The sequence below is a fragment of the Mya arenaria genome, chromosome 2, assembly GCF_026914265.1.
Source record: "Mya arenaria isolate MELC-2E11 chromosome 2, ASM2691426v1".
NCBI classification, from domain to species: domain Eukaryota; kingdom Metazoa; phylum Mollusca; class Bivalvia; order Myida; family Myidae; genus Mya; species Mya arenaria.
In genome coordinates this window covers 26,927,539-26,951,974 of record NC_069123.1, presented here as the reverse complement: position 1 = coordinate 26,951,974, position 24,436 = coordinate 26,927,539, and the positions used below count along the sequence as shown (strand labels likewise).

At 37.1% G+C, this 24,436-nt stretch overlaps 1 protein-coding gene across 2 annotated transcripts; it reads right to left on the bottom strand.

The window, feature by feature from the left end:
- Positions 1-230: 230 nt before the first annotated feature.
- LOC128220213 (hepatocyte growth factor-regulated tyrosine kinase substrate-like) lies at positions 231-22,672 on the bottom strand. Of its 2 annotated transcripts, none has more exons than XM_052928505.1 (18): positions 22,533-22,672; positions 20,207-20,291; positions 19,814-19,889; positions 19,219-19,311; positions 18,065-18,185; positions 17,496-17,617; positions 16,892-17,016; positions 15,888-15,990; positions 14,614-14,718; positions 13,415-13,510; positions 9,702-9,890; positions 9,289-9,499; positions 8,358-8,530; positions 6,358-6,492; positions 4,995-5,180; positions 4,441-4,603; positions 3,557-3,691; positions 231-1,361 (listed from the first exon to the last, which is right to left on the bottom strand). In XM_052928505.1, the coding sequence occupies exons 1-18, from the start codon at positions 22,567-22,569 to the stop codon at positions 1,108-1,110; spliced, it is 2,409 nt and encodes an 802-aa protein (XP_052784465.1). In that variant the 5' UTR covers positions 22,570-22,672; the 3' UTR covers positions 231-1,107. The 2 variants fall into 2 exon arrangements, with proteins under 2 accessions (XP_052784465.1, XP_052784474.1); XM_052928514.1 differs by having other exon boundaries at positions 15,915-15,990.
- Between the last annotated feature and the right edge of the window lie 1,764 nt (positions 22,673-24,436).

Here is a 24,436-nt window from a genome sequence, read left to right as displayed (position 1 = left end):
CACCACAATTTGAAGTCACGTGATACACATAAAATACGTACGTCATCACTATTTTTGATCACGTGATGCACTTAAATCTGCTACGTCACCGAAAATTGCGGTAAAATGTACTCATGTCACCACAATTTGAGGTCACGTGGTACACAAAAATTAAACCGTAATTAGACCACAATTTGATACATGTGATTCACTTAAACTGTCTACGTCACACCAGGAATTACAAACTCTGCTCCATGTAAATATATTTATTTTTTTCAACTTTCATCACAACGTTTTATTGTTATAATGTTTAACCATACACAACAGATTGGAAAACAACATGTAATTTTAATTTAAAAAATCATTCTTTCACTATTCAATATAAGACATTTCATTGTAAAATTTCAAAATGGAAATCAGGCTAAGTCATTAGTCTGAATAAACAAATAATTCACTATTACAATGATTACAAATTAAACAAATACACTGCAAGTGTAGAATTACACATTTACATTGAAAGAAATGTATCACAAAAACGTAGACTACACCTATATTGTTATGCAATTTTAAACAAGAGTGCCGGAAAGGGAATGCCAACGGTCGTCTGTCAAAACAAGATGCATGTAACTCAACAAACATTTAAGAGATATGGCTTTGTTATACAATGTACATGTACATAATGTCTCAAAATATGTAATTAATTTCTTGATCGTTTTATAAATTGTGGCCAAGGTTTTTTTTATCAGCATGATGTAACATGATTTTAAAATGCTTTTATAATATCTTGTTCATTTCATTTTTACTTTCCGATTTGATTTGGCAATGCTAGCAACAAAATCGTTCTAAATTGCAATGAACACATTTTTGACGCAATCTGGGGAAAAGAGACCGCAGGGGATAATGACTTTATACCGGATACCAAGTGGGGGTTTTCAAAAACGACATGTTATAATAAAACCCATTGACACACTAAAAAAATTGTTCTGTTGAAAAACGTTATTTCTTGCGCTACATCAATTTCGCATGTGGCCTGATTTCGCAGATTGCGTATCATTTATGTATTTAACTTTTAACATAAATGTGGTAGTCTCAGTGTTCTAGAAGTATGTATCAACTTTTATAACAGTGTCAGTCAAATGATATAAGCTCTGCCTCGTGGGGGCCAGGTTTATGCTGGGAGGTACCAGGCTCTACCCCCTGGGGCTGTCCGATCCCCTGCGGAGGATACTGCTGTGCTGGGGGTGGGGGTGCTCCACCTTGACCCCCTATGTAGTACTGCTGTTGTTGCTGCTGGGGTGGTTGTTGGTGTGGGTGGTGTTGCTGTTGTTGAGGGGGCGGTTGTGCTCCATAGCCTTGGTTTTCTGGGAGTGCATTAGACATGCCTGGAACACAGGAGAATTTTAGAATATAACAACAACACTGTTAGGGGATTCTAACACTAGTCTTTAGGGCATTAATCAACAAAACTATCAGCAATAGTGATACCTCTGTTAAGCTGCACATAACTAGTTAGTTTCATAAAATACATTAAAATAAAAGATAGTAATAAGCAACATTAATACCAAGTTTCATATCTTAAACAAGAGCTGTCACAGTATGTGACGAATGCCCCCGAATGTGACATTGACCTACGAACAAGGTCAGTACATGAAAATTTGATCTTGCCTTTACGTGTCAAATACATATGGCAAGTTATTTTAAATTGCCTCAGAACATAAAAAAATACCACCCATACTTGACAACCTACACTGTTATGTCCTTATATTCAGAATTCCCTTGTGAATAAACACTGTATCTTTCACCTTAGAGGAAGGGACATGGGTCTTGCACAAGACACGTCGTCTTCGTATGTGGAACACATGTAGCAAGTGATTTTAAAATCTGTCCATACAAGGGAAAGTTACAGCCCGGACACGACAACCTATACTCTATGTCCTTATATGCAGCACTCCATTGTGAATAAACACTAAGTGTGACCTTGACCTTTGAGGTAGGGACACGGGTCTTGCACGTGACACGTCGTCTTGGTATGTGGAACACATGTGGCAAGTTATTTTAAAATCTGTCCCTACAAGGGAAAGTTACAGCCCGGACACGACAACCTATACTCTATGTCCTTATATGCAGCACTCCATTGAGAATAAACACTAAGTGTGACCTTGACCTTTGAGGTAGGGACACGGGTCTTGCACGTGACACATCGTCTTGGTATGTGGAACACATGTGGCAAGTTATTTTAAAATCTGTCCATACAAGGGAAAGTTACAGCCCGGACACGACAACCTATACTCTATGTCCTTATATGCAGCACTCAATTCTGAATAAACACTAAGTGTGACCTTGACCTTTGAGGTAGGGACACGGGTTTTGCACGCGACACGTCGTCTTGGTATGTGGAACACATGTGGCAAGTTATTTTAAAATCTGTCCATACAAGGGAAAGTTACAGCCCGGACACGACAACCTATACTCTATGTCCTTATATGCAGCACTCCATTGTGAATAAACACTAAGTGTGACCTTGACTTTAGAGGTAGGGACACGGGTCTTGCACGCGACACATCGTCTTGGTATGTGGTACACATGTGGCAAGTTATTTTAAAATCTGTCCATACAAGGGAAAGTTGCAGCCCGGACACGACAACCTATACTCTATGTCCTTATATGCAGCACTCCATTGTGAATAAACACTAAGTGTGACCTTGACCTTTGAGGTAGGGACACGGCTCTTGCACGCGACACGTCGTCTTGGTATGTGGTACACATGTGGCAAGTTATTTTAAAATCTGTCCATACAAGAGAAAGTTACAGCCCGGACACGACAACCTATACTCTATATCCTCATATGCAGCACTCCATTGTGAATAAACACTAAGTGTGACCTTGACCTTTGAGGTAGGGACACGAGTCTTGCACGCCACACGTTGTCTTGGTATGTGGAACACATGTGGCAAGTTATTTTAAAATCTGTCCATACAAGGGAAAGTTACAGAGCCGGACGGACAGACGGACGGTGCAATTTTAATATGCCCACCTTTGGGGGCATAAAAAATGGTTATAAGCAACATGAGTACCAAGTTTCATATCTTAAAAAAATGGTTATAAGCAACATGATTACCAAGTTTCATATCTTAAAAAATAAGATAATAATATTTAAGCATCGTTAATACCAAGTTTCATATCTAAAAAAAGAACGTTAAAAAGCATCATGATTACCAAGTTGCAGATCTTAAAAAAAAAAGAACGGTAATAAGCAACATGAATACCAAGCTTCATACCTTAGAAAAAAGAATGGTAATAAGCAACATGAATACCAACTTTCATATCTTAGAAAAAAATGGTAATAAACAACATGAATACCAAGCTTCATATCTTAGAAAAAAATGGTCAAAAGCAACATGAATACCAAGTTTCATTTCTTAAACAAAAAGAATGGTAATAAGCATAAGCACACCATCATCAACGAAGACCCCCGCACTTCGACATTCACAATATCTCAATTTTTCTTTTAGAATTAAATAGACAAGCTAGGAAACAAGTTCCTCTTGAGTACAATGTATGTAATCCAGCCCCAAACCTTGCAAGTTGAATGCTCCCTGTTGCTGATAGTCTCCCATCTGTGGAGGCATGGAGGTGTACGCACCCGGCCCCTGACCTCCAGGCATCCCGCCACCAGCACCCTGGGGTAGTGATTGGGCTCCTGACGGATCGGCTGGAATATAAAGTAAGCCACTTTTAGTAATGTGTTTGTAATTCGTTTGCAAAATCAACAGATTAAATTTACTGCAAGTGATACTACTCTTGTCCACAGCTTTTGTAAAATGACCTTTGTTGTCCGGGTAGCGCAGTGCTTTTGCACTCGCTTTTCACCAACTCGAGGTTCAATTCCTGGCCTAGGCTACTGTGAGTTTGGTTCCTGTTCACCAAGCTGGATAAGTGGGTTGTCGAAGTGTTCTCAGGTTTCCCTCCCAACACAAGACCATGCTCTTGCAACATCTCGTCAACGAGAGTGACATTGTATAAGTTAATATGTCTTTCTTCACAATCGTAAAATAAAGTTTTAACTAAACGACCTTTGTATGAACAAATATAATAGGTAGATTTATGAAGCACTAGAAACAAATTGAAACAAGACAAGAGAGCAGCAGATTGAATGCCAATACTGGTCTGTTTTTGTGTTGATGTTTTTCATTAAAAAGGGGGCATAACTCAACAACTACTAAAGCCAGATTAATGGGCCTTGCTTTTCATGTGCGTATTATCTCTGGCCACATGTGTACCAAAAAATATCTTAAAGAAGTTTGAATTATGGCTAAGGTAAAGATTTTGCAAGCTGACATTTACACTAAGGCTATGACCATACCTTAAATCTTTTTTTTTTGAAAAACAAACAAGTTAAATATGGTTGTTGAAATTCAATAATCTGCACAGTAGTACTCAGTTGACACAATTTCAAAGTACCTGCGTTATACTGAACACCATGGTGATGCTGGTATGCCCCTCCACCCTGCCCATGCATGCCCCCAGGGGCAGGACCATCTGTCTGGCTGTATCCACCCTGGTACTGGTGCGTGCCCTGTGGGGGTATGGACTGGTACATACTGGACTGGGGCCCAGCTCCGCTCTAAAATATGGATATATTGTACATGTACTCACATACTTGCAAAGAGATGAGGATAACTGCTTTTACAGCAATATCATCACAACAGATCTGCACAATAGTACTAATTCTAGGCTGCTATTTGTAAATGATTATCTTTACTGTTTATTAAATTCATATTCAACATTGCATTATCATCATCATCATGATTTTTTCGAAAATAGTTAAATTTTTCAAGAAGTCCGATACACTGAATTATTCAGTCTAGTTTTTACAACAACAGTACTCTCCATGACCTTTTACCTGAATGCTTGCTTAAGAGTAGTTGCATTCAGTACTGCTTTTTTTTTAACGTTTTACAAACTGGCCTATTTTAATTTTTCAACGTTTTACAAACTGGCCTTAAGTGCAGTACCTGGTTATACTGTGGCTGCTGTCCGCCATGTGGAGGGTACATCTGGGGCATGTATCCTTGTCCCGGGGCCATCTGGGCTCCCTGCTGCATCTGGTGGACAGGGGAACCCTCAACTGGTGCCCCTGGGCCAGGCCCGTACATCCCCTGTGGCGGCATTCCCTGCATCTGACCCTGAGGGTAGCCAGCCTGAAGTATCATTGGACAATGTGTTAGATGGATGACGATGATAAACTTTAGCAAAAATAATTATTGTAGAATACAGTGCAAGGTGCTTCTATAAATGAGTAAATGACTACTTAGCAAATTACTTCTGATGTTAAGGAGCGCTGTAGAGCAAAGGCGAAAGCACATCTGTTGATCTTTACAGTCAAACAAGGGACATAACTAATTTAATTGGAGAGTAGGAGTGTATTGTCTCTGGCAACATGTGTACTAAGTTACATTTAATATGTGCAAAGTTTTTACACAGGGATGACATCAAGGCAAGACAATACATTCCCGAAAATAATCTTTGCAAAAAAAAAACTAATAAAAGGGAATGGTCATGTCCAGACAACTGATTTGAAATTGAAAATAAAAAATAAAATCAATACAAGAAGGAGAAATACATGTAAAATGTTACTTAATAATTGCCACTAAATTTGACATTTAAATATTATAAAGTTGACCAACATAGAAATGTTAAAATGAGAGCAGTCTGGTGGTGAAGGTGTCTTCCTCTCACCCAAGAGCTTGTGGGTTTGAGCTCCACCAGGGGTATGTTCTCTTGATCTTTCAAAAAGTACACCAGTACTGGTTTCTTACAAGGAAACACACTCCAAGAGTATAAACACTAGCTAAGCTGTTTTCACAATCCAGCTCAAGTAAATTTGTATAACCTTTAAATGGCAAAAAATTCAAGGCTTATTGTACCAAGTTGTATCCACAAAAGTTCTGCATGTGTCATCTCAATATAACTACAGTGACCAACCATGAAACCATACCTGGTTATATCAGCCATTAGTTCTGCATCTGTATGAGCTGTCTGCTGCTCAAACGTCATCTGCATCTCCCTCTCAATATGACAACATTCTGTATAAAACTATAACAAGCTACCATGATCTATACCTGGTAAAATCCACCATAGTTTTGCATCTGTATGAGCTGTCTCTGCTGCTAAAACGTCATCTGCATCTCTCTACTACACCACATTCTTTATAAAATGATGAAAAGCTACCAACCATGATCCATAACTCGTTATATCCCCCATAGTTCTGCATCTGCCTCATCTGTAAGAGCTGTCTTTGCTAGACAAACGTCATCTGCATCTCCCTCTCAACTTCACCACATTCTTTATAAAACGATGAAAAGCTACCAACCATACCTGGTTAAATCCGCCATAGTTCTGCATCTGTCTCATCTGGGTGAGCTGTCTCTGCTGTTCAAACCTCATCTGCATCTCGCGCTCCTGTTCCTGCATACGCTGTAGGGCAAGCTGGCGCTGCATCTCCAGGTACTCCTGGTAGGGAGAGACAAAGGAAAGGTTGTTCTCAATAAGTTTTGGTTTTAATGTTGAGAAATTACGGCAAGTTATGTCACAAAGTCACCTAGCAAATGCCAAACCTCATCTGTTGTTTTTTCTTAAACAAAACGCATTCTTCAACAACAACTGAAGCCAAAGTTATAAGCTTTGCTGTACATGTTTGTATTGTCTCTCAAACATGGTACCAACTTTTATTTGAATGGTTTTTGAATTATGTTTATGGTTAAACTTTTTGCATGACCACATTGCCAACATTGACACCAAGGCTATGACAATACAGTACACTCAACGAGTTGGACCCACTTTCCGTTTCCCTCCGCGATTTTTCGCTATCGCAGCCAACACAATGATTTTATCGACTGTCAGCGTTGCTCGGAATTTAAGGCCCTCGGTGGGTGATCAGTCGACCGCAGAATAACGAATGCGGCGTTCCTTGGAGGGGTTAACTCTGCGAAACTCTGCGGACACTTGATAAGAATCTACGCTTAAGTTATTTTTTTTATTAAAATTTTGAACCGATAACGACGGCTCCAGTAAATTGCTATTATTCTTTTTCCTCTGCCCGTTTTGCATGAAGTTAGCTTACCACAAGAATGCAGTCGTATTTCACTAGTTGCACATGCATCTTATAAACGTGTTTTAGCTAATGACTGAATACATCGATAAACACATTACACTCGAGAAGGCTAGGTTACACATTTTCGGAAAATCAGGAGGTCAAACACGCATGATTTTGAAGGCCTTCTTGCCTCGTTTTCTGTGGAAAATTCCATTAAACGTCATAGCTTTTTTTAACCACCAATAATAAATAGTATATTCTGCATTGTATTGACAACGCGCTTGACGTCAGAGGTCATGGTTCAGAATCGTGTAAAATGTCAGCTGCTTTATGATGCAATAAAATTAGTGTCAATACTTTAATGATTCAATGTTTATTCGTCAAGACAATATTCAATTTGCATTTACGGACACAAATACAAATTAAACGTTGGTACATGTAAGAAGCGTAAGCATACAAATAAATAACTTGTAAACAAGAATTATTTCTTGCTTATCTGATTAGACTCGGAGTTCTGCCGCGGGATCATAAAATCGGACGATTTCCAACACTATCGTTCATATTAAACTCGGCGGTAAGCCAGCCACTCGGAGGAACTCGGGGGGATTTTAGAGAGGGCAACAGTTTTACCCTCAGAGGAAATTCGCGATCATCGACTTTATCCCTCGGAGTGAGCGAGGAAAGTGGGTCTAACTCATTGAGTGTACTGTACCTCAACATATTTCTTTGAAAACAGACAGGCTATGAATACCACAGCGAAGCAAATGCCATCTTTCTCCAAAAGGGGCATAACTCAAGACTAATGAAGTCAAACTTATGGGCCTTGCTATGCATGTGTATAATTATTGTCTCTGGCAAAATGTGTACCAAGTTTGATATCAATATCTTTGAATTATTTCCAATATATCAAATTTCGATTGAATGGATCAGTGATCATAGTCTACATATGCACTTAGTTTTGAAAAAAATGTTAGAATGGCTGATGAATTATAGCCACAATGCTGACATCAAGACAGTATGACACTATCAGGTATTGTCAACAACAACACCAAGTCTATAACAATACACGAACATGTACTGGTTTCTGAGAAATCAAAAAAATCTTTGCCAACAATGTTCTCAAACAAAAGCTCTTGCCCCAATTTTTTTAACAATCCCAAGTCCCTTAAAGAACAGGGTGAAGCTAGACTGACTATCTGCCTTTATGTAAGAGACTCATGAATACTGTTAGGCCTAATGTTTTTAAGAAACTCGGCCAGAATTTCCATCTACCAACACATACATGTTTCTTCTGCCTCATGATGTCCAGTTTCTGTGCCATCTGTATTTGCCTCAATCTCTCCATCTCCTCAAATTCCCGACGTTTTTTCTCCCGATGGTCCTCTCGTAGGGCGTCTAGTGCCTCTCGCGCATCTCGTAGCTGAGCTAGCTTGTCTTGCAGGGACTCATAGTGCCCTTTGAAAAGAAATTAAAAAATAATTAAAGTGATACTCGTATCAGACCATACATATGTATAACAAACATAAATCTTAAGTGATAAACCTTTAACTACTTACTAAATCATGCATTAATGGAAATTTTTTTTTTACTGATTACTGATTGAAACCATGTTTTTAATAGCCGGAAAACACAAATATTAAATGACTGGTGAGTCCTTAAAGATTTACAATGACCAACTATCGTCTCATAAGGTAGAAATACCGTGCTTTTTGCACCTATCTTTCAAATTAAACACGGTATCATTCAAAAGAACCGTTGTTTTCTAAATATTTTCGGTACATAAAAAACAATTGTATTAATTGTGGTACTGCTTATTTGTGAGTAAAGGCTCATCTTTAAAATTGGAGTGAAATTTGCAATTGGTCCATCTAGCACGATTCAATATAATAAGATGCTAAGTTTTCTAGAAATACCTATATGTCACAAATAACAGTTGATAAACAGTTAATAAACAAAATCACCCCAATACAAATGGATGCCAATATTTCCAGTAAATAAGGGGTAACAATTATTAAGGCCAGAGTTATGAGCCTTGCTACAAAAGTGCAAACAGTCTCTGGCAGCATGTGAACCAAGGTTAAAATATCTTGAACATTTTTTTTACAAAGAAGGCCGAGCTTGAAGTTTCTGCAGGCAGAAACCAACTACACAAATTTATGCTGTGAAAATGACGTCGGAATAAATTCTATGATTCAATGTTCATCCATCCATACCTCTCAGGTCCTCCTGTTGTTGGACATACTTCATCAGCTGTGGGTGCATGTTGCTGATCACGTTAAACAGTGACTGTACGGACGAGTCGACAGCAATACTCCGCCCACGAGTTGAGTTGCTCCGCATACGGTTCACGAAAATCTCCACGCTACTATTGAGAGCATGAAGAAACTGGGCTGGGTCTTCCTCGGTCTCCCCATTCTGGTAATGCTGAGGAATTAATATCAAGGTCAAGCCAAATTTCACATGATGCTTTTTGGTTAATCGTCAATTCAATTGTCTTATTGAGGGATTATAAATTTCCAATCAGACTTCCATGAAAGCCTAAAGGTCAGAAGTGACATTAAATAAAGAAGCAGATTGAACCTTTTCACTCCCATCCCTCAAAATATACACAATCTTAATCCCCTACCTCCTGCACTTTACCCCCACCATGGGTGTTCTTGGGCTCAGTTGCCTGGGCGACTGGTGCCGAGGGCTGGGTTGTTGTCGTGGAGATGACCTTGACTGTCTCAGATTTCTGCTCCCAGTAGTTACGGTTCAGGTAGCGGGCTAATTCCGGGTCCATATCAGAGGTGTCCATGACAGGGGCTGATACAACCTGTGAAGGGATATTAATTATTTCATGTTTTTCGATGAAATATGGAGTTTGATCTGTGAAATAACAACAATGAAAATATCAATTTCAGTTATAACCTGGGAAGAGATATTATACATTGAATTTATCATAGCATTGCTTGCCTCCGATTCATGCTATCAGTGATAATGATTAAGTTAAGATTTGTTAAAATTAACAGCGGTCTAAATTGTTGTAAACTTTCAAATCTTCACTGCTCTGGAAATTTAAAGGATACACTTGTGATCTGCAATACAAATCATCAACTATTTCAAGTTGAAAAGTTAACAAAAATGTCTTAACAACAGAAGTTCTGAACAATCCGCTAGAATTGTTTATAGGGCCATTTCACCAAGGATTGTTTTGGTCCCGAGAGTACCGGATCCCTTTTTTAGTCGATCGGCCCTTTTTTTGCAAAATAAGTCGGGAACCTGTGTGCACTAACGTGCACTAACCTATACCTTCGGGATAAGATCTGGCGTGATCGCATTAGTCCCCTGAGGGTTTGGTACTTAAAAAGTGATCGGCTACTGTTTTTAAACAAGTTGAAAAACAGTAGCCGATCAAAAACCGTCGGCCCGTGGTCACCTTGGTCGTCCGTAGGTCCTCTAAAGGTCCACTTGTCTCACCTGCCCTCTGGAGCCTTCTGGAGCTTTGGTGTAGCCTCTGCCGCTCTCTTCCGAGGGTCGTACGTAGTGTCGTCAGAGTGTAAGCATCCGACCATCACCAGATCCTCGGATCCGTGGTTCATTTGTCAGGACTCAATCGTCTTAAAAAATAGGGACGATTGGAGGCGATTCAGGACGACAATCTGGCCGATCAAAAAAATAAATCATCGGGGATAATCTGGTACAGATCAGGCTGATTGGATAAAAACAATCCTTGGTGAAATGGGGGTATTATCAATGATTATAAAACGGTGTCAGAAATGTAAAAAAACAAGAGATGTTTGTCAAACATTATGCCCCCCCTGAGCGCCATGTTGTCAGGATTATATGGACAATTGAATGAAATATGCATGGACCGAAATGACAGCTGATTTGTTGCCGTTAAGGCAGTTTTAAGATTATGACCATTAAAGTGTGAGGATAGAGTGTGTTATGACCATGACCTTTGACTCTATGAACTCAAAATCCAGAGTCATCAGCTGGTCACCAGAAACCTAAATGTCAAATTCCAGGGCCATGGGTGCAGGCATTGTCAAGTTATCACACAGACAAGTTTTTTTCGTTCAAGGTCACTGTGACCTTGACCTTTGACCCAATGACCCCTTAAATAATAAGGGGTCATCTACAAGTCAGATGCAACTCCAAGTCAAGTTTGAAGGCCATGGGTTCAGGCATTGTTGAGTTATCACTCGGACAACCTTTTACCATTCAAGATCACTGTGACCTTGACCTTTGGCTCTATGAATCCTAAAATCAATAAGGGTGATCTACTGGTCAGGCTTAACATCCATGTCAAGTTTAATGATCATAGGTTCAGGCATTGTTGAGATATCAGTGGGAGAAGATTTGTTAACTTTTTTGCGTTAAAGATTACTGTGACATTGACCTTATCCTGATGACCCCCAAAGTCGAAAGGGGTCATCTACTGGGCAGGCCCAACCTTCATGTCAAGTTTGATGACCATAGGTCCAGGAATTGTCGAGTTCGCTTTCAAGGTCACTGTGACCTTGACCTTTGACCCCTAAAATCAATAGCAGTCATCTACTGGTCAGGCCCAACCTCCATGTCAAGTTTGAGGGCCATGGGTGCAGGCATTGTTGAGTTATCACTCGGACAACCTTTTATCATTCAAGGTCACTGTGACCTTGACCTTTAGCCCAATGACCCCTAAAATCAATAGGGACCATCTTCTGGCCAGGCCCAACCTCCAAGTCAAGTTTGAGGGCCATGGGTGCAGGCATTGTCGAGTTATCACTCAAACAACCTTTTACAATTCAAGGTAACTATGACCTTGACCTTTGGCCAGTTGACCCCCAAAAACAAAAGGGTCATGTACTGGTCAGGTCCAATTCCAAGTCAAGTTTGAGGGCCATGGGTGCAGGCATTGTCAAGTTATCACACGGAAAACCTTTAACCATTCAAGGTGACTGTGACCTTGACCTTGGCCCGATGACCCCCAAAAACAATAGGGGTCATCTACTGGGCAGGCCCAACCTTCATGTCAAGTTTGATGACCATAGGTCCAGGAATTGTCGAGTTCGCTTTCAAGGTCACTGTGACCTTGACCTTTGACCCCTAAAATCAATAGCGGTCACCTACTGGTCAGGCCCAACCTCCATGTCAAGTTTGAGGGCCATGGGTGCAGGCATTGTTGAGTTATCACTCGGACAAGCTTTAAAATTATTTTACCATTAAAGGTCACTGTGACCTTGACCTTTGACCCAATGACCCCCCAAATCAATAGGGGTCATCTACTGGTCAGGCCCAACCTTCATGTGAAGTTTGATGACCATACGTCCAGGAATTGTTGAGTTATCACTCGGACAAGCTTTGGTCTACCGACGGACCGACCGACCGACATACCGACATGCCTGTGCAAAGCAATATACCCCTCTTCTTCGAAGGGGGGCATAATAAATAAAATTGTTCAGTAAAAATTAGAACATTCTACTGTTCTAGTTGTTTTACGCTCAAAACTGTTCCCATAGGTTCAAATTAGCCCAAACCCAGAACACACAGTAAAATGTTTTCCCTGCATGATCAAATTCTGGATTTTATGTCACAGTGCGTGTTAATTTTTTGGGAGGTTGTCAGTGACACATTCTTTACATTTTATGCCCTCCTATAAAATCTGAACCTGAAAAATGTAATTCCCTGGTGCTAATAAAATCAGCCACCAGACATTACGAAATTGGAGACTTTTATAGCTTGAACCAGTCTGGCATTGAAACAAAAACAATCTTGCAGACAAGATAAAACATCAATCAGCCCATTTAAATGAAGTTCAAGGATTTGTTCATTCTTCAATTTATATATCAAGAGCTTTGCTTAAAAGGGGTATGAAATGACAAAAAATCCACCCAGAGATATGGGTCTTATTATTTTGGACCAATAAGTGCGGAAGTTTTGGTAAAACCATTTTTTTTTTCATTTTATATAGCCATTTTCACCATCAATGCATTAGAAGATCAGCAATTTTTATAAGTATTTGCATGAATAGGAAACCAGAGATCAAACATCATGCCAGCTTCTATGAGACTAAACATGTTTTCTTTAATGTTTGTGCTTTATGTATTGTGAATTGAGCAAAAGAGGGCCTCTCTCCTTGGACCACAATTTAGCAACTTGGCCTGTTGGTCAAACTGAGCTTCAATATCTCCAAGAGCTCTGGCATTACGTGAAGAAATTATTCGTCAAATAGAGAAGCAAACAAGACCTAAAGCCTTACTACTCACAATCGGCTTTTGTTTGGGGACGGGCACTGGTGCCAGAGTTTCAGCTGCCAAAGATACTGTAGCTTTTCTGCAACACTATCAGACAAGATACTTGAATTCTACTCACCACAGCAGGCTGTTGCTGCGGGATGGGGGAGGGGCCCCGATTTGTCTCCTTGTTTCCACCCCCATAGATACCATAGTTGCTCCGCATCCTCTCTCGCTGTTAATTTACAAACATGTTGTAATTTTTATAATTTGAAACTTTTTTAATTGAACGCTCAGCTCTAAAGGAGCAAATTCTCTACAGAAGTGAATAATATTATTGCATATTAATCATATATAAAGGATATTACATAAATTACCATTTGCTACAGAAATATATGAAACAAATGTTATAAAGCAAGTCTTCATATTTTTTTTTATATCAAATGGCAATAAAAGTATTATTGAATTTATTCATTTCATCACATGAAACATTTGTTGCCAAGAAGATATTTACCGGTATTCATTTTTTTTTCAGAAAAAGGTTGACTTTAATTTTAAAGTTATATTACACTAGTGTATTATAAAAATATGGGTTATGGTTGTATTACAATAAAATAATGTGATATAAGTCAATATAATATGGGTGGAGCAATTTCATTTTCTCATTCAACAATGCCTTTCGTCTATTATTAACACCAGTATTCACAAAACATCTCAAGTCATTTCCTAACTTAAGTCATTTTCTCATTAAAGTTAAGTATCTCACTTATGATATGCTATAATCGCTTGATAATATCTTAAATACCTGATTTGCATTGAACTGATTCAAAAGACATACTTTAATACTTTCATTTCACCATTTTTTTAGGAAATTGTCTTAAGTTAAGAAATTACTTAATATGTTTTATAAATACTGCCCCTGTTACACTTCCTTAGATGAATGCACATCCTTCAATTGAATAAATATTCCAATGAACCCAACATCTTTGGAATACCTTTTTTAATATGAAAATGACTCTTGTGATTGGTCAAATGACATTTTATGGCAGTAAAATGTTGCTGACATCTGTAACAAGTGATTCTATTGCCACTGTTTAAAAGTGTAGTTTGTACTACACTCAATTGTGTTGAAAGTGTTATTTTCAGTGTTGAAGGAGAAAAATGCGCAAATAATGAGGGTAAATTTATACGACCATTGATTGTTTTAGAATACTGCTTCATCAAAATTTGGTCAGTTCATGGATAACTATGGAGACTTATAACCGTGCACTCCCAAATTTTTGAAATGATGAACCACAATACTTATACATTCAATCTGTAATTAATATAACTTTTTACCTCTTTAGCCTTATTTTCCTCCTCACTTTTTGAGAGGGCAATGGCCAACTGTAATTCCTCCTCTTCCTGGATTTCTGCCTCGGTCTTACCAGCACTGGGCGGGGCCTAGAAAAGAAAGGCAAATATTTAGGAAATATATTTTACTTCCTTTTAAAGAGGGCGGTGGCTAACTGTAATTTCCCCTTTTCCTGAATTTCAGCCACTTGGTGGGGCCTTAAAAAGGTACAATAATATTGAGGTAATATTTTTTTCTCCCTGCTCTTGGAGAACATGATGGCTACCTGGACTGGATCTTATCCTGTTACTGCCAAGGCATTGGGCAGTTGCACGAAAATTGGCCAATTTATTCTCAAATAATACTGCCTATGTAAAAGGGTATACATGTATTCACATAAAATATACATGGTCACGGTATACAGTGTAAGGTACATACATCTTTGTTTATACTACAATAAATTTGTTGTATAATATTTATCTTCAATGATAATAAATTCAAGATAAATACATTTTTTACTTGCATTCAATGTTTTTTGTATGATATTGCAGAAATATTAAAACCTTCTGTGCTATTAAAACAAGCTGACTATTAACCTTTAGTGCTATTAAAACAAGATGATTATTAACCTTCTGTGCTATTAAAACAAGCTGATTATTAACCTTCAGTGCTATTAAAACAAGCTATTATTAACCCTCTGTGCTATTAAAACAAGCTGATTATTAACCTTCAGTGCTATTAAAACAAGCTATTATTAACCTTCTGTGCTATTAAAACAAGCTGATTATTAACCTTCTGTGCAATTAAAACAAGCTATTATTAACCTTCAGTGCAAGAACATGTAAAATGTGCTGGCAGATTTTAACCTTGTTTCTTTGCTCAAATATTTCATTGACTATTTCAGAGCGGCAGTTTGCAGAAATTCTTCATTGACCTCCAATGGTTTTACTATTTTTTATCCTTTATAAAGTGCATCTTTATTTATGACCCTTTATTTACCAATCAAGCCATAATTGACATAGGTATATGCGGTAATTGGCATATTGTCCCACTGTAGAAAGTGTCATAAATTGTGTGATGTTGACCGTAGATAGGACGAGATCTATGCGTGGTGAATTTGTGAACAATTTAGGATCGCAGTTTCGAAAAAAATAAAAATTCAATAATTAAAGTACCCACAAAGTTGTCCTTTTTTTTAAAAAACAACAAAATTTCATGCCACAAAAACAAATAATTTCATAGTAAGTTACAAATAAGTTATCCTATTTGTTTATCTTACCGCATCCCTGGAGTACTGAGTACCCACCTGAGACTGTTTAGACAGAGGACTATTCAGGTACTCAGCTGGTAGTTCATCGTCCTTACTTCCTTGATCTGTGCCCCTGTAACACAAGCAATTTGGTTTAAACATATTCATTTTACAGCAATTGTGAAACAAGTTATTACAATATTATGTTAATCACACTCAAAGGCATGATTTTATGCAAAATTCTTGTCTTCTGCTGTGGGGGACCAGAGTATCCGGAGGAAACCCAAGGATGTTCTTTTTAAATCATTGTTTATTTTAGTGGCCACAAACCAAACTCACATGTGCCAAGGCTGGGTATTGAACTCCGGACACTTAGGTGAGAATTGGGAGCTTTAACAACAATGCTAATCTCACCACCAATACAACTTTATGGGCTGTAGCAACACAATCAAGCATATTGATTAATTAGTAGTAAATGTTACCATGACTTAAACATGAGCATGTCATACAGATACCAAACCTATTATGTTGTTTAATTCTCAGACAAAGGGGCATAACTTCATTATTAAAGCCAGAGTTACAGACCTTGATGTACTTATGCAACAGGCAGACAAAGTTTCATTTGAATATCTTGAATGTTTTTATTAATGGCCAAGCCTTGTTTGTACCTTATATTTTCCAAAAATAGGGGAGCTAAAAACAACACAACATTCATTAATGAGGCAGTTAAATTACTGAAAAGGTCTGTGTCAATAATTATTAAACACCCTTAGAGTAATTTCCTAGCTAAAGTTGATATCCTTAAATTTTATGGCGAAATTAAATGATATTCGGAAATGAAAATTTATAAAAAAGAATAAATGTTGAGTTAAGTCTATAAAAATAAAGTGTTTTTGATATTATCAAGTAATTTTATCATATGACCAGGATTTCAATTGGGAAATGACTTGAGATGTTTCAAGAACAATATTCTTCTTCCTAAAAACAACAGAGAGAAAAATTGATGTCAAAAAGCACTACAGTAAAACACCTACGTGTTGATCTTGTCGTAACAGGAGTCACAGACCCGGACCTCCTTCTCAATGCCGTACTTCGGAATGATGGAGTTCTTGGAGGAACACTTCTGACACACAACATCCCCACAGGCCCGACAATGGTGCTGAAAAGGTGATTTCAGTAAACAAAATAATTTGTTGAGCTAAATATATAAACAAAAATTATATGGTTCCAAATTTTGTTGATTCACAGGTGTTTTTATACAGAAAAAAAATTGTCCTGGCATTTTCATTTTTGAATTTTTTGTGAAAATGCTTCAAGCCCAATTTCTCAAAGCAATAATAGTAATAATATGATCAATAAATATTTTGAGACAAACACAGCTACACAGGAAACAAATCCCAAAAATTGTGAAAATACTATTTTTTGTCAATTGAAAAGTAGCCGAATTTCGGCCTGAAAAACTGTGATTTTACATCACATAGCCTTGTGTTTTATAAGAAATAATGACAGTCCTGCATAGAAAGAAAGCACATCTTGTCTTTTCTTTGGGGACAATAGAAGAAATTTAAACTATTCCCAAAAGCATAAGAAACTAACACACAATTATAAACCACATGCTATCATATAAACAGCACCTACCTTCCTCTGGACCATGCCAAATGTGGTACGACAACGGGAGCAGCAATCGGCGTCCTTCCACTCTGGGGCTTTCTCAGCAGAGAACATGGCGTCAGACTCCTTCAACTGGGGGAATGATTGACCTGGGAAATAAACATTAAGATTAAGAATCTAAGTGATAAAGTGGAAAGTATAATTTCTAGAAAGAAATTTGACCTCCGACTGCATAAATTTCTGTCCGAGAAACAAGATATCTGATTCCTTCAGCTTAGCAAACGAGTGACCTTGATAATTGGTTTTACTGGTGTGCGATGAAATCATGTCCGAAGGTATTACGAATAAGTCATGGTTTTCCCATAGGAATAGTACATCAGGTTTGACAAAGTCCACTGGCAAATAATTGGATGTTATGAGTTTTGTTGTACACTGGTAGATAAGAAGGCCGGCACCTGAAATTTTGTTGAATACTTTTGTAGAGCTTTATTTGTACGGATGCTGGACTAAGTCATCCGTATTTGTCTGAGCCATCACACAGTATTATTATTCAATCAAACAAGCATAACAACTAACAAGAAAAGACAAAAACAAACCTTCAAGTTTGAGAATATTGAATGTATCCTGGACAATCTTGTACTTGGGCTCGTTGCGGAAGGCGTGAGACCAGACCTGTATCAGCTCGAGAATCTTTCCTTTCACTGGTTCACCACGAGTCTGCAAACAATTATGCACGTTAGTCAGGGATCGACACTAGAGGGATTCCAGGAGTCTGAGACTTCCAAATTTTGACCAAATAATGGCTCATACTCTTAAAATTTGCAAGAAGGAAGTCAGACAGACTCCTCTGCAACAGTTAGTATCTAACACTGTTATGGCTAAAAGGTACAATCATTGAAATCTATCTGCTTTCACTTGTTTATGTTTTAGAGGAAAAAGAAATGTAAATGTTTTTAAACTATACGTGACTTTGAATACACATCACATCCTTGGAACAACCAGTTCTATTTTCAGTGAGATATTGTTTGCTTAACTTTTAAATTGAAAATAAAATTTCAAAAAGACAGGCAAAAAGTTATAAATACCAGTACATGTTTATCATACATGGTAAAAGACATTTAATAGACAAAAGGCTCATTTTCCGTAGTTATTCCTTGTCTATGTATAGAATTTGCCAAAAATAAGTATCAATTTCACTCAAATTATACCAGCCTTGGGTAGTGGGCGAGACTAACTTTGTGAATATTTGTGGTATAGAATAAGTTTGGTCTTTGTCTATTTGGAATTTGGCAAAAAAGAATAACCAGTCCCTCTTAATTTTACCAGACTTGCATGGTATGTTAGACAGGTTTTGTGAACTCTGGTACTATTTATGAAGTTTAAAGATGCCCTCTTTCTCCAAAATAAGACGTACCACAATTAATACAATTGCTTTATCGAAAAGGACAAATAAATATCGAATACAATGGTTCTTATGAAGGATTCTGTGTTTAATTTGAAAGAAAGGGGCGGCAATAACAGTATTTCTATCTTATGAGATAATAGAAGATCACTGTAAATCTTTTAGGACCCACTAGTCATTAAATATTTGTGCTTTTTTAGCTATTTAAAACACCGTTACAGTCTTGTTATCAGTAATTAATATTTTCCATGAATGCATTATATTGTAATTAGTAAAAGATTTATCACTCAAAATGTTTGTTATAAATGTGTCAGTATTGATTTTAATAAGAGTGTCACTTTAACATACATTGACAAGGTTTTTCAAAAATTCCATAAACTCCTTGGTAGCTACTTCATCATGGACCAGGTTGCCACAGTTTTTCATACACGACTCGAGAACCTGCAAGTATACAAATAGACAATGTTCATGTATTTTACTACTTGGTCAAAATAAGCACCAGCCTGCAAGCCCTGCTAAATTCTGGGTTTTATATAGAAGGGGTTGTTTAAAATGTTGGATGACAAGGCACCCACAGGTATAAACATTAGGTGTTGTTCAACCAATGACTAATTTTACACTGCATTCATTCAACATATAAACAAAGGTGCTTCGTTAATACTTTTGTTATGTAGTTAGCTGGAACTTAATTTATTTAAGTGAATAAATTTAGATTTTACTGTGATAATCTTCTTGTGGAATTTCATAATAATGAAATACCAATTTCTCAAAAGACAGTGAGATTCACTAACATTAAATGACGTCAAAATATATCATAAACCAAGCCACACCACACATTTTGTTATTACAAATATATGGGAAATGCCACTTGGTGCTGTATTATAGTGCATACAGTGAAAAATGGACATCTTTTTATCCTTATATCTAAAGTGATGTTGTATACCTGAAGTGCATACAGTGACACATGGGGATTCTCTACTCCAACCTTTCTCTTAATACCATTTACTGCATGCTTTGGCCTGAAAATCAAAGAATTGGTAAAGTGATAATTAAATAAATGTTCTGTACTCAATTATTACAATATCAATTACTACGGTAGATAGTATAATGACAAAAATCCACATGTATGCATAGTAACTGTCCTATAATGTTTTAACAAAATTATATTGGCAGCTCAAAGACATGTTCACCAAAGTGGACCATGGTTATATGTGGTTCACATGGTCCTGAACTGGTACACTGGGAAAGTGGTTCACTTAAGAAGTGGTTCACTAAGTCCGGCACCCTTTCAAATATACTGGATGTCACCCTAACTGAAAAAGTAAGATATACTCACTGGACATCCCCCTGTCTGATACAGTCAGATATCTGAAGAATCGAGTCCCAATCTGGCTCCAATAGAAGCTGACTTGTAGCTTTCTCTGAATAATAAAACACTGTTTATTATACTATCAATGTACAGAAAATATTGCATGTATTCTAAAACAAAAAGAACATATGTAGAATATATATACAGTACACTCAACGAGCTAGACCCATTTTCCGGTTCCCTCCGCGGATTTTCGCTATTGCGGCCAACACAACAAATTTATCTTCTGTCAGCGTTCCTCGGAGATGGAACTTTAATAAGGCCCTCGGAGGGTGATCAGTCTACAAAAGAATTACGAACGCGGCATTCCTCACAGGGGTAACCTCCGCGAAACTCTGCGGACACTTGATAAGAATCCACCCTGAAGATATCATTATATTAAAAATTTCAATTGATTATGACGGCTCCAGTAAATTGCTATTATTCTTTTTCCTCTGCCTGTTTTGCATGAAGTTAGCTTACCACAAGAATGCAGTTGTATTTCACTATTAGCACATGCATCTTATAGACTTGTTTTTTACTATTGACTGAATACATTGATAAACACATTTCACCCGAAAAAGACTGGGTTATTTATTACACATTTTCAGAAAAGCAGGAGGTCAAACACACGTCTAAAGTTCAGAGTGCATGGTTGAAGGCCTTATTGCCTCGTTTTCTGTGGAATCATTTCCTAGAACGTCATAGCTTTTTTTAACCTCCAATAATAAATAGTATATTCTATATATTGTATTGATCATGCGCGTGACGTCGGAGATCATGGTTTAGAATTGTGTAAAATGTTGGTTGTTTTATGATGCAATACAATTAGTGGCAATACATCAATGATTCAATGTTTACTATTAACTAGTCCACATAATTGTACGTTGACAGATTTTTTTAGATTTTTGATATGGCAAATCCTTCACGTACAAATTGTTTAGTATCAAAAGTGGGTAGTTGTTCCGATCAGGATTCCGGGTTAAAGCATATAGCGTCTATAAAATATCATAAAAACAAGAAATATTACCAGATAATGTTATTTTATAATTAGTTCCGTACACAAAAAATAAATATCCAACTTATAATTATGTGTTTGACGGCTTTTCTTCATTTCATTCTGTCAAAACATAACGATATATACATGAAGGGCACCTGCAAGGCTTCAGGGCACAGTTTTAAATCACTCGGAACATTTCGGCCATGGCCGAGTTGTTACGATTGTATAACGAGGTCTATCTCGAAGCTTTGTTGGAGGAGGCCGAGTTATTACGATTGTATCGAGTTGTTCCCCTTCGCATAATTGTTGTCTGTGTCAGTCAACTTTCGTTTAATTGGAAAGGTAAACAACTTGTTTTAATGCATTAAATGCTTGTTTAGTGCAAAATAACATTTCACTTACACTGTAAAATATGAATATAACTCTTTATGATCAATTTCAACCATAAAATACTTCACTTTTTCAATATTTTTAAAAAAAAAACATTTTTGCACATTCCCGTTTAGACAATAGGGATTGGAAAAATCCTGTATAACACGTCTATTATTTTAGACTAACTATTAACAAGTCAAGACAATATTCAATTGGCGTTTACGGACACAATTACAAATTAAACGCTGGTAAGAATGTACATAAATATAAAAACAAATAACTACTGAACAAGAGTGATTTCTTGCTTATCTGATTAGACACGAAGTTCCAATGCGGGGTAATAAAATCGGATGATTTTCAACACTTTCATTCATATTAAACTCGGCGGTAAACCAGCCACTTGGAGGAACTCGGTGGGATTTTAGCGAAGGCAACAGTTTTACCCTTGAAGGAAGTACGCTATCATCGACTCTATCCCTCGGAGTGAGTGAGGAAAGTGGGTCTAACTCATTGAGTGTAATGTTAACTACAATGATAAACAATGCATAGATAATATATTTATATAAATGTGAAAGTAGTGACTTTTGCAGTATCTAAGAAAACATTTTTAAGCTTCCTTCCTTCCATCCAACAGGATTTACTAGTTATAAAGTTTAAAACAGACTTCAGTTTTCACTTTTTGGAGCTGAAATTCAGCTCCATTCCCCTCCTGAAAAAGTATATTCTTACCCTGGCCAAGGTAAAAAAAATATTGTGTTAATATTAATCCTCGCTTTACCAAAACGACTCTTTTTTCCATATCAAAGTGCTACGCCACCATTGCTTTAAAAGTGGAAAAAACATGTTGGAAGTACAAGATAAAAATATTCATAAAATCTGAAAAAGGTCAACCTAATTAAAATACAACAAATATAAACAACGAGTACTAATAAAGGAATTTACCCAAATGCTTGTCGAAGTTCGACCTTCCTCCAAACATAATCTTCGGTTCTATGTAATATTTAGACAGATATAAATAGTTCTTTGTTATGATTCACCGTCCCGTGTAGAATTTTTAACACGAAGTTGACAGGTTATCCACATCCGGGTTAAATTTCACGCACGAATTATAAATCGTTATCAGAAAGAAAATATTAGGTCAAAACGGCGCCAAGAACGAATGGCCAACATTGCATATTAAGTGAATGTACGATTTTTACGACGCAACTGGTATGTGAGAGTATGAGTCTTGTTTGGTTGTAGGGCATAGTTCACAAACAGAATGTAACCCTGGTAAGAGCTATTTTTAACGTCTGCAAATGTATATAGCACTGACACACGGAACCCCAATTTAACGTCCCCCAACGATGACGGGATATATAATAATATATAAAGAAGTTTTAGTAAATATTGTTTACATATGTTGGCTTGAATTTGCTAGGCATACGGGTCAATATACCGGTAAATAATATCAAGGATGGTGTTACCCCTTTGGTAATCCGGATTTCAGCCCATTTTGCGGTATTCTAGGGACGCCACCGAGTGAAAGGCACACCGGATATCACTGTTAGAGCAGCCTGCATGGATTCGGATTCCATAAAACAATATGTGACATATACAGGTGCAATGCAGTATGCAGAAACTTAAAATTTGATATTATTTGGTACGTAAACTCTCAGAAGAAAGTCATATAAGTTGATACGAATTATTCGGTTAGAAGATAAAAGGGCCAGTTAGTTAACTTGACATTTCCAATTATACAAAAACAAAGCTTAGCTCGAAATTTCTCAAGTATAAGGAAGGTAAAAAAAAACAACGGCGATTAAAAGGGAACAAATGCATTATACGTGTAACCTAGAGCTAAACGCGCGAAATTAAAAAGGAAATCCAGGGATTTATTCATAAATCTTCTGAGTAAATGTGTTCAACTTAGTAAAGAAATATTTGGTGTTGATTTTGAATTTAAAGAAAACTAACACTGGTTTAACTTATAATATGGAAATAGGGGGTATCTGAAATATTCGTTGTTAAAACACCGAAAACAAAAGAGAGAAATTCCCAAAAACAGTTAATGAGTACGGCCCATGAGATTAATAACTATTCTGAGAAAGGGAGGATTTTTATATGTTTATAGAATGAAACCATTGTCTTTCAAAAACAAATATTAAATGTCAACATACGGAGTCAATTCTTAGAAGGGGAATAAATTATTCGTGACACAAAAAATAAACCAGACAAAACCATATATAACATTTTATTTAGACAGCCTGGTGTACAATTTTAGCACAATTTTTACAAATTGTCGACTGCATGACTGAGTACTATTGGTGATTCTTTCCATGTCAAATAGTATAATTCATTGTATGCTTTCCAGTAGGTTATATATAATGCCCTGATATTTTCACCGTTTCAAACATATTTCACTGTTTTGAGTTTTAAGCCCACTCTCACTATCAGTGAGTATAGAACAATTTCAAAGACGTCATTTCCGAGATTATTGCTTTTTGTTCCAGTGTAAGATCGCAATGTATTTCACCTTATGAACACCTAAAGAAAATAACTCACGAGGGCATAGCTTTTGGTGCTCACTCGGTCCTATATATTACGATCTTTCACTAAAACAAACACTTATCCTCATTAATGCAAAAATTGCGTGTGGTAAAGTTTCATTTTAAAGAAAAGACCTACCACTGAAGCTCAAAGATTGGTAGAAATGTAATTGTCCTTGTTTAAACACTTTACTCTTGCAGAACATGGCATGAATTTTGCTATATTGGATGTCACGAAGTCTTTATAAGTGTTTCAATGCTGTTTCAAAGTAAAACTAGTATTGCAAACTATCTCGAACACATTCCTTCCAAGAAATT